Source organism: Cystoisospora suis (genome assembly GCF_002600585.1).
Source record: "Cystoisospora suis strain Wien I chromosome Unknown contig_4098, whole genome shotgun sequence".
NCBI lineage: Eukaryota > Apicomplexa > Conoidasida > Eucoccidiorida > Sarcocystidae > Cystoisospora > Cystoisospora suis.
In genome coordinates this window covers 972-11,689 of record NW_027156891.1, presented here as the reverse complement: position 1 = coordinate 11,689, position 10,718 = coordinate 972, and the positions used below count along the sequence as shown (strand labels likewise).

The following is a 10,718-nucleotide window of genomic DNA, read 5'->3' as shown; positions in this document are numbered from 1 at the left end:
AATGAAGAGAAAGAGAAAAGAAGAGAGAGAGAGACACAAGGAGACATGAAGTGAATGGATGACTTGAAGAATTCTCGATTAGGAAAGCTCTCTTTCTTTCTTCTCGATAAAGTAAGAAAGAGAGCTTTCCTACTCGAGAAAAGAGTCGCGTAGGGTCTGTCTGAAGTAGAATGACGGTGTGTGTTGCGTCTGGTAGAGAGTAGCAAGCAAGGAAGCAGAAGATCGGAATGAACAGAAAGAAATGAAAAGAACAAGGAGGGAGTAGACAAGACCAAGAGGCAAGAAGGTGATGTTCTCTATCATGCTTTCTCTTCAAAGTAGAAAGACAGTGAGAGAGAGAGAGAGAGGGGAGTTCGAAAAAGAGAGATGGATAGATAGGAGAGTAGTACGGACGAAGATTTAGGGGAGATAGCAGAAGCGATGACGAGAAAGGAGACAAGAAGAATAAGAATGTAGAGAAAGAAGGAGTGGTAGATTCATGGAAATGAGAAATGAATGAGGGATCATGCACGATGCTGATCTTTCCTCTTTCTAGTAGCCAGAGAATGAGTGACTCAACACTTTCTTAGGAATAGTGAAGTCGTAGCGCTGTCGATCTAGCTGTCTGTTTCTCTATTTCAAGAAGGTTTCTCTTTCTCTTCGTTTCATCTACTTCTCTTCTTAATCTTTACGGATAGAGGAAACCGAGAAAGGGTCTACCGGCCAGAGATAAGCACGCTGCCTGGCAGACAGGAGAGGAGAGTGAAGGCGGTTTACGATAGGGAGAGTAAGAAGATCTGGATTCTCTGTGTCTTTTCCTTAGCAAACGACTAAGACTACACTAGAGAGGGGGTCACCTTCCATGTCGCGATCTCTGTATCTCTACTGCTTAGATGGATGGGTAGTATGAGTTGTCTTTCTCACAAACCGAGGAGGAAGGAACTCTCTTCTTCTTCATTCGAGGATCTTTCTTCGTTGCTTCTTTTTTTTCTTCTTTCATTCAAGAAGGTAAAGAAGATCTTATCTCTATCAAGACGTAAAGAAAGGAGCACAGGGATAGTTAGAAAGAGAGATAAGAAAGAGATAGACAATGCAAGCCCTCTCTCTGTAGCAAGTAGGCTCTGTAATCGTATTTTAAGAATGTCTTCTTTCTCGTGCCAGTGAGGATGGAAGGTAGCAATTCAACTCAACATGACAAAAAAGACCATAGAAGGAGAAAGAAAGGAAGAAAGTCTTGCATTCTTCCTTTCTCTAGACTTCCTATGTTTCTCAGACCTTTCTCCGGAGAGTTCCTAGAGAGAAAAGACCGTATCATTCTCGAGAAGTTTTATGATGGTAAATCGTTTTTGAAGAACGAGAGAAAAGGGAAGAAAACTCTCCAAGTCTTTCCTCTTCTGAAAAGGAGAAGGTAGACCCGCCGATAGGAAGATAGATTTTAAAGAGATAGAGAGATAGATAATTAACTCATTACCCAGTCATCGTTCCATCCGATCTCTCTCTCTGTCTCTCTCATTGTCTTTCAAGTCTTCATCTTCTTTCTCTCTTCTCTTCCTTCTCTGCGTCTCTGTCTCTCGCTATCCCTCTCTCTTCCCTTCTTTCTTTCAAGCGGCATGGTCTTCTTCTTCATTTCTTTCTCTTTCTTCTTTCTTTCCTCCCTTGGCCCCCAGTCTTCTTCTTGCCCACGGCATCTTCTTGTCCTTGTCTCTAGCGACTGGGTCTACGGAGCTCATTTGAATTCGTGCTTTCTTTCCTTTTCTCCACAAGGATAAACTCTACAGATAGATACCCCTTAATGCGTGTCTTCCTCCCTGTCTTCTCATCTAGCGCTAGCTGACGGTGTATTGCGCTCCGGTCGGGGGGGGCCAAGCCAAGTCGGTTCGTCGTAGCTAGCTATGCAGAGAAAGAACAAAGAAAGAAAGAAAAGATGATCAACGGCGAAAAAGAGAAGAAGAAGAATCGCCAAGAAGGCCTCTCTGCTGAAGAATCGTTTTTTGTACTCGAGGGCTGAAAAGTGAAAGAAAGAAAGAAAGGAAGGAAGGTTGCGGTTTTCTTCTTTCCTTCTTTCTCTCCCGTTCTTCTTTTTCCCTAGTGAGACACGCCCATGGAGGCGCTCTCATTCAGGCGGTATAAAGGGAAGCTTTTACAAGAAGAAACATGTTCAGATCCTTTAGGTTTTATCTCCTTGTCTTCTTTGTTCTTTTCGCTTGTCTTCTTCACGATAAATCCATGAGATCTGCATGTGTCTTGCTCGGTCCATGCAAGCCAGTCGATCCGTCAACTATCTCGATCTCTGTCTATCTAGAGGAGAGACCAGCCAGTTTCTTTCTTTCTGTCTTTCAGGGAAGCTTCCAATCGACTGTTTTCTTCTTCTTTTGCAACATCTTATCTCTTCATCTTCATATCTCTCTTTCTTTCTCATCTCGTGGAGTAAAAAGTCCATAAGATGAAGAGACCGGGAGGAACTCTGCACAGTGAATTGAGGAAAGAGAGAGAGTTGATCCTTCACACCAGAGACACCTCAGCCCATACTTTTCTCATTCTCTTCTTCTACGATGATGGAAGAGCTCTATAAGCAGGGAGAAAAGACAGACGTCATTCACTGCTCCGGGTAGAGGATTTCTTTCTTCTTGTTTCTCTAAAGACTTCTTCGACATAGAAGTAGGGAGATCAACTCATTCTCCTATCCTTCTCTCTTCTTTCGTACATCGTTTTCTGTATCTCCTCTTTGTCTCTTTTCTTCTTTCTTTCTCAATTCTCTCAGCCTGTCTTGTAAACTCGATTTCTCCATCTGGGCTCGAGCAGTCCTCCGTTCATTCCTTGACTTCGCTCACTCATCTTCATTCGTCTTCATAGGGGGAAAGAGAGTCTTGAAACAGCAACGTTCTTTTTCTCCTATCTCAAATCAATCTTCTCCGTTCTTCTTCTCCTCTCTCTTTTCAAAAGAATGGAGAGGTGGAGCGCAAGAGGTCGCAACTAAGTTTGCCGTTCCTTGTATTCCGAATTCCTCTCGCTTCAGGGGTCTGACCGCAATGAAAGACATGTAGCTTACCCTTCTTCTTTTTCAGTCTTGTCATCCTCTCTCTTTCTTTCTCTTTAGGTCATCCTCTCTCTTTCTTTCCCTCTTTAGGTCTATCTACCTCTATCTCTCGGCCTCGCTCTCCTTCGTCCCTCCGTCTGAGAAATCTCCTTCTTCTCCCCTTCTTCTCGTCTTTCTCTCGTCTTCTTTTTCTTCTACAAAGACGATGAGATGCGTAAACTCTTTCCCTCGAGATCAAGAAGAACCCAAGAAGATGAGGGAATTCCCCATCTCCTCTTACTCCTTTCCTTCTCCAAAATCTCTTTCTTCCTTTTCTCCTTCTCTCCCTTTTTCTTCTTCCTTCTATTCTTTTCCACGGATCCAATGCTGTGGTCTCCAGGCTTGTCTTTATTTTCTCTTTTTTCTCTTCTTAGCTGTAAATACACCTGGATATACAACGTCTGCTTCGCTTGATCCCCCTCCTCTTCAGCGTTCCCCCTTCTTTCGCTCCAAAATTCCTATTCTAAATAGACTTCGCATCGCTCTTCTACGACGCTCTTCTCCTTTCTCTTCTACATCTTCTTCGGCTGGTCTTTCTCATTCAGGTGGATCTTCTTCTTTTTCTTCTTCGCCGTCTGTCTCTGTTAATCAGAGTAAGCTCAGGATTTTAGTTCTAGCTTTGCATTCTTCTCTTCTTTTTCTTTCTTTCTGTAGGATCTTCTTTTTTCTTCTTGTTTTGAATTAGGTACATGTCTTCATATAGATAGACTAGAGATCTCGAGATCAACAGGTGTACGTGTACATACAGGTAGAAGGAGAGAAAGGGATATCGAGAGGTCGATACAGTCGACGTATATATACATATCTATCTATATATATGTTTGACTGAAGAAAGGAAACTAGAGAAGCAGAGAGATTGACAAAGATAGGACTATTTCTATCTCACCCTTTTATCTTCATGAGAATAATGCTGAAAAGACAGAGAAGAGCGATACACATAGGGTGTACATACACTCCATCCCCAATCCCCCCTGAATACTCTTACACCATCGGCATTTCTCGTCTTCCTTTGATATCTCCATTCCCTCCCTTCCTCCTTTTCTCTCTCTCAGGCACTTCTTAACTTTCATTCCTACTTTCTTTTCTTTATCTCTCTATCTTTCTTTTCTCACTCTTTCTTTCTTTCTTTATCTCAAGTGACACCTCCTTCCTGCCATCTACCACAGACATGTCCCTCCCTTTCCCTGATTCCTGTCTCTTCTTTCTTCTCATTCTTCTTCTATTTCTTTCTTTCCTCCTTCTCTCTCTCTTTCTTTCTTTCCCTCTTCCCTCCAGTTCGCAAGCCTCTTCACGATCATCGAGAGTATCGATATGTGGAGCTCGCAAACGGCATGAAAGTTCTTTTGATAAGGGATTCTCGATGCGACGAAGCCTCTTCATCTATTCGGGTCGGGGTAGGATCAGCCTCTGATCCTGCGAATATTCCAGGCTTAGCTCACTTCACTGAACATATGCTGTTTCAAGGCTCTAAGAATTATCCCGGGTGTCACGACTTCTTCGACTTCGTGCACGAACATGGCGGCTTGTCAAATGCCTTTACAAGTAAATTTTCGACGGTCTTCTCTTTCTCCATTGGCCCAGCCTTTCTGAACGAGGCTCTTCAGAGAATGGCCGATGCTTTCACGAATCCTCTATTTAAAGATACACAATTCTCGAAAGAAGTCGATGCAGTTCATTCCGAGTATACCGTCGATCTTACGGATGATACCCACAGAGTCTTCCATCTCGTCAGACAGGTGTGTACGCATGCATGCGCTCTCGCGCTCTTCGCCAGATCATGAGAGACATAATGAGAGGAGGAGGAGAAGAGACAGGCGGGGGGGGGGAGAAGGAGCATTCTCCTTTGTGTAGAGAGAAAGACGGGATCAAAAAGGAGAAATGAATGGATAAAATGGCGTGATAGTTTCTTCAGTTTGTCTCTTCATATGCAATGTGTCTACTATGACATCCATGTAGAGATTGGTGCAATGAAGTCGCTACACGGCATGCTGCACATCTATCATGAAACTACGTGCCTATCCATGTAGGTTGACGTCTTTACCATAGGGTGGTCCTTTCTTTCGCGTGGAGCATCCTCTTCCCTCATCTGCATTTTTCTTGTATCAGTATGTATATCTTTTTATATACGTATGTAGATCTGTATCTTTCTATAGATCTATCCATCACTATAGGATGAGAATGTGGCTCTCTATGGAGTTGTATAGGAAGTCTCTTCATAGGGTGGAACTTCAAAGCAACCCCCCCCCCTCTCACCAGGAGTAGAAGTTCTTCTTCTTCTTGTAGTAGTAGTACTAGTAGTAGAAAAGGGGGCCTCTGTCTCCATGTATCTCTGTATCTCTCTCAGTCATCCCTATATATATGTATATATATGTATGTACGGATGTCTGCGTGTATGTCTATTCAGGTATTTATCTCATGGGGGGAGAGGAGGTCGATCCTTAGATGAGTGTACATGAGTATGTATTCGTATGTGTGTATCTATATACGTGTATGCATGTGGGAATGAACGAGGGACCAAATGCTGTGGTTCTGTATGTATGTGTACACCCATACCTAAATTCTGTATCTACAGATGCTTCGCTTTCTCTCTATCTCTCTATTTATCTATGTATGAATGTATCTATGCATGTATGTAGAGACCTTGCAATATGTTTATCTCTTGATCTTCGTGTGCTTGCTTAGACATCTCATGGAGGGCCTCTCTCTCACTTTACCGTCGGGAATCATGAGAGTCTTCTCATTAATACAAAGAGGCAAGGAATAGATCCCCTACAGGCTATGAAAGACTTCCATAGCCAATGGTAAGAAGATGAAGGACAAGAAGAAGAAGAAGATGAAAAGAAATACGTTTCTATTATGACAGAACGGAAGGGGGACTGAAGAGAAGAGAAGGAATACACATGAGGCGAATGAGTCGAGTCTTTAGGAGGAGCTTTTCTTTCAGTCCCTCTGTCCTCAAGAGAAGATCAAAAGAAGAGGAGGTCTTTCTTTTTCGGATAGAAGTTCTCGTCTCTTATTCTGTGGTGGCGACCTAAAGCCTGTGAAGAGATTCTCCAAGTTTCAATTCTTCTCTCTTCACGCTTGTTGAGGAATATGGAGATGTTCTCTCTATATCGTTAATCTATCTGTCTTTATCTATTTATCTGTTCATCTCTCTATCTATCTTTATGTGGAGCACTGCAGACGTATATCTCAGATGAAGGGAGGAGGTGACGGGAAGATCCTCTTTGGAGATATCTTCCTTCTCTCATAAACACGTCCCTTTCCTTATGTCATTTTCTTATCTTTACTTCTCTTCATCTTCTCGCCGCTTTGTACAGAAACGTTTTCATATCCTACAGCTAAAATCTCTCTATCTATGTATTGATCTATCTATGTATCCACATAGATATGCATCTCTATAGACCAAAACTGGTTCGAGTCCCCCTTGTCTTCTCCTCCTCCTCCTCTTAGTCGCAATCCTTCTATAGTATTTGCCTGCATGACTTACGTAGACACACCTAGAGATCCACCCATATATATATATATATATAAGTGCTATGTATCAGTATATACATATATATGCATATATATATATGTATATGTATATGTGTATATATGTCGGATGATGTGTGCATGCATGAATGGATGTGCTTTTTGACTTTTCTTTGACTTTTCGGTTTCTGTTTGGTCTTAGGTATTCCTCGAATTTGATGAGCCTGGCGATTCTAGGGCGAGAGAGTCTAGACGAACTCGAGGCCATGGCCCGTCAGCACTTTAGCTCCGTGAAGAATAAGAATCTCCAGCCTCCTGTCTTCGAGGAATGCAGCGATACCTTTATACCTCTCGATCCAAAAGAACTAGGCACGCAGGTGACACAAGAAGAAGAGAAAGAAAGAAAGAGACAACAGTGGATTCATCCCCATCCATCTAGCTATCTTTAATCTGTCTATTTGTCGTAGAGGCATATGATATATGTGATTCCTCTTACCTATACTACCTATACTACTCCCCCTGTGTGTGGTGGATGTATCACGTACATCTATATGTCTCCATCTATTCTTCTATCTCTCTATATACATCTCTGTAGTGTGAGTCTTTCTATCTACTTTTCCTCTATCTCTTGGAGTTTTCTTCCACACCTGTACCTACATCTCTATCTATACACACAGAGAGAGAGATAGATCTTCTTCTTCTTCTGTATGTTTTTTCTCCCTGTCATTCATTCATTCATTTCTGCGTAATGTCGGATTTCTCTTTCTCTCTCTCTCTTCTTTGTCTTCGTGACTGACGTTTCTCGAAAGAAGAGATGTGTTTGCTTTTTAAAGATCCAAAAGCTTCTCGGCGCCTTGTCCATCCCTCGCTTGCTCCTCTTCTCCCATCGTCGAGGTTCTCTTCGCCTTTTTCTCTTCATCCGCTATAGACTACTTGACTCTATCAATTCCTTTACTAGCTCTCTTTCTCTCTCCCTTTGTATGTGTATACATGTATGTATGAAGATAGACATGTACATGTCTATGTATGGAGATATCTAAGTTGGTAGGGTGCTATCTAGTGTACAGATAGGTGTCTACGAAGGAGCACATTTAAGACAGGCGGGTCAAGACACCTCCATACATTCGAACACTCATACGTGTATGTTGATCTATAGATGTAGATATAGGGGTAGATAGACCTATGTCTATGTGTGAGATATGAAACAGTCGTGCAGAGGCTCGACTATTGCCTACCTCCCACACAGAATGGATAGCACCTAAAATGGGATAGACAAACAGAAAGAAAGAAATAAAGAAAGAGGGTGTCTTTCTCTCTTTCTTTTCTCCTCCTCCTTTGTTCCTCTGCTATACACATTTAGTGCTTCGCATAAAGAAGGAGAGCAATCTTTCAAGCCTCTCTATCACGCCATCTCTCTTTCTCGGCATTGGCCTCTTCTCGTTTCTTACCTTTCTGACTGACGCTTAAGTCTTGCTCTTATCCTTCTTATTCTTCTTTCTCTCCTGTAGACATTACATGTAGTGCGTATGTACACCGTATAACGAAGGAGTTTCTTGTCTGTCTTCTTTCTTTCTTTGTGGGCGCTCTTCTCTCTTTTGTTTTGGTTTCTTTAGACTTTCGCTGTTCCTTTGGCAGATATTCACGATGTCCATTTTGTGTTTTATCTCCCGCCTCAATTCCGTGAATGGCGAAGTAAGCCTTTGCACTGGATATCCTCCCTCTTGCAATCCCAAGGGCCTTCTTCGTTGATAAGCCGACTGAGAAGACTAGGCCTAGCTACAGCTCTCTCTGCTGCCTATTGGTCTCCGGAGCTCTGTACTGTCTTCCAGGTAGGTACATTCTCATACCAAACTCAAGATGAAGAAAAAGAAGAGGAATGATCAATTCACCCACCTGTTGTCTCTTTCTTTCTTTCTTCTCTCCTTCTATCCTCTTTTCTCTCTTATCTTGTTCTTTCTTTCTTTTCTGGGACCTTTCCTTCTTGCCTCCTCCTTCGTTTCTTCCATCTGGAGTTCCTCCTGTCCTCTTTTTTTCTTCTCGCTTTCTTTCTTTGCTTCTCCCTCTCTGCTTCTTAGGTGTCTAGAATATACATCATGATCTTGACCGTGGTATCGCCGTCCGGTGTATATACACATCATAGACTGTGGTGTCTCGCGTCTCGTCTCCCTGGGTGTCCCTCTTTCTTTCTTTTCTGTCAGCATCACAAGACTGCATAGGGCTGTATTTCTCTAGAGACTGTCATCTGTCTACTCCTTAGCTACAGAGGGTGTCTGTATCTGATATACAAGAATATCAGGCGATCCAATGCATGTTCTCTCTTCTGTTTCTCTCTGCTCTAACGATAGGAGTAGCTTGGTATAGTAAGAGACGAGTCAAAAGAAGAAGACGAAGAAGTACAGCTTTATCCGTAGCTCCTTTTTCCTCTGTCGAATTGCCTTCATTTCTGCAAACCTAACAGCGATAATACTCATACACACCATATGTTGACTATGTCTTTCTATCACTGACCCGTCTCTCTGTCAATCTATCTATCTATGCGAGTGTATATATATGTGTATGTATATCTCTATATGCGCAAATACATCTATATACATACTTCTGGAGATCTACTTTTTGTCGTTCCTATGATCTTCTCGTTAGTGATGTATGTATGAATCTAGAAATCTGTATGTCTGCCTGTCTGTGTATGTGTATATGTGTATATATGATCTGATAGATTGGGGTGAGCCTGACAGAGAAAGGTCGTTCAAAGGAAAGTATCTATAGGATTGGCGAACTCCTCTTCATATACTTAAGGTAAGATGCCTCTCTATTTCTCTTTCTTTCTTTCTGTCCTTCCTCTGTTCACTTTCTTTTCTGTCTGTATCTTTGCGTTTCTTTCTACTTATTCCTTCTTTTCTTCTCTCGTTTTCTTCTGTCCATTTCTTTTCTTCTCGTCAAACTTTTCTTCATGCCTGCGAGCCAATGATCAGAATGTCTCTAGTCTTCTCATCTTCATCTTCTCTTCCTCCCGCATCAGTTTCTCTTGAGGTCTATTTCTCTTTTCTAGATAGGTAGATAGACTGCCTGGCTCATTTGTCTCACCTGCTTCTCATGTGTAGGTAAGCTTTGGCTCTTCTCGCTCGAAGACAGATCAATACGATTCTCTCTTCATTCATCGTCTGTTTCTCTCTTCTCCAGTGTATATCCACCTGTGGCTATCTCTCTACCTTCGATCTATCTATCTATCTACCACCGTTGATCGATCTCTCTCTCTATATGTATATGTATTTATATGTCTATTTCTCTCTCTAGCTCGTATGTATGTATGAACGTGTAGAGTCGGTCAACATGTCTGTGTCTCTCTACTCAAACTGCTTAAATGAATAGAGGGGAGGTCTCTTCCTGTCTCATTCCTTCTGTTTTTTCTTCCCTCTTCTGCTCTTTCAACGACGAAAGAAACGCCGTCCTGTCCTTATTCTTCTCTATGCTTTGTTTCTCTCTTCTTTCTCTCCTCTAATCTCTCATTTGCGTCCACAGCTTTTGCTTCATTCCCTCTCCCCCGCTTCATCTCCCTTGCTTTCTTGTATCCATTCTCTTTCTTTCTCTTTTCGTCACTCCCTTTCTTCTTCTTCATCTTCCTAGCACCATACAAGCATTTCTTCTTCTCCATCGTCTCTTTCGCTCTTTCTTTCTCTCTCTCTCTCTTCTATATTGTTTCTGTACATATGCCTACCTCATCCTCCTAGGTGGAGGGAAGACGAAGAAGAAGAAGATAGGCGTGTGTCTTGAGGAATGCACTTCTATGATGTGTATGTGTCTCTCTCCTTCTACTCTGTATAGAGGAATGAGCTCGAGTAGGCCAGAGAGGTGGAGATTCGCTGAGATGAGGCACATGATGGACCTAGGCTTTGCCTATGCGGATATGCCTCGGCCTTTTGATCTAACTGTTGCAACTGTCGATGGTAAGAGATCCCTCATTCAAGTGAAGTATCTGAAAGCTTGGAGATCTCCTCTTTATCTCTCGCCGACTCCTCTATACGCACACCTATCTATCTCGGGTATATACATGGCTACATACATAGACATGCGGACATGTATACATCCATGGTATAAAGATATCTATACCTCTCTGTCTATACATATATATCAATAGTACATAGACCCATCTTTCGAGACGGAGTGTTTCGTGAGCTACCAGGAGAATGAC

At 42.3% G+C, this 10,718-nt stretch overlaps 1 protein-coding gene across 1 annotated transcript; it reads left to right on the top strand.

Annotated features, from left to right (window-relative positions):
* Positions 1–982: 982 nt before the first annotated feature.
* Positions 983–10,472, top strand: CSUI_007641 (rhoptry metalloprotease toxolysin tln1; the record flags this gene model as incomplete). The annotated part of the gene is made up of 7 exons (XM_068067786.1): positions 983–3,648; positions 4,331–4,791; positions 5,738–5,856; positions 6,732–6,906; positions 8,143–8,358; positions 9,246–9,325; positions 10,352–10,472. Coding segments are annotated over exons 1-7 (1,599 nt in total), but the record flags the coding sequence as incomplete, so codon positions are not given.
* Between the last annotated feature and the right edge of the window lie 246 nt (positions 10,473–10,718).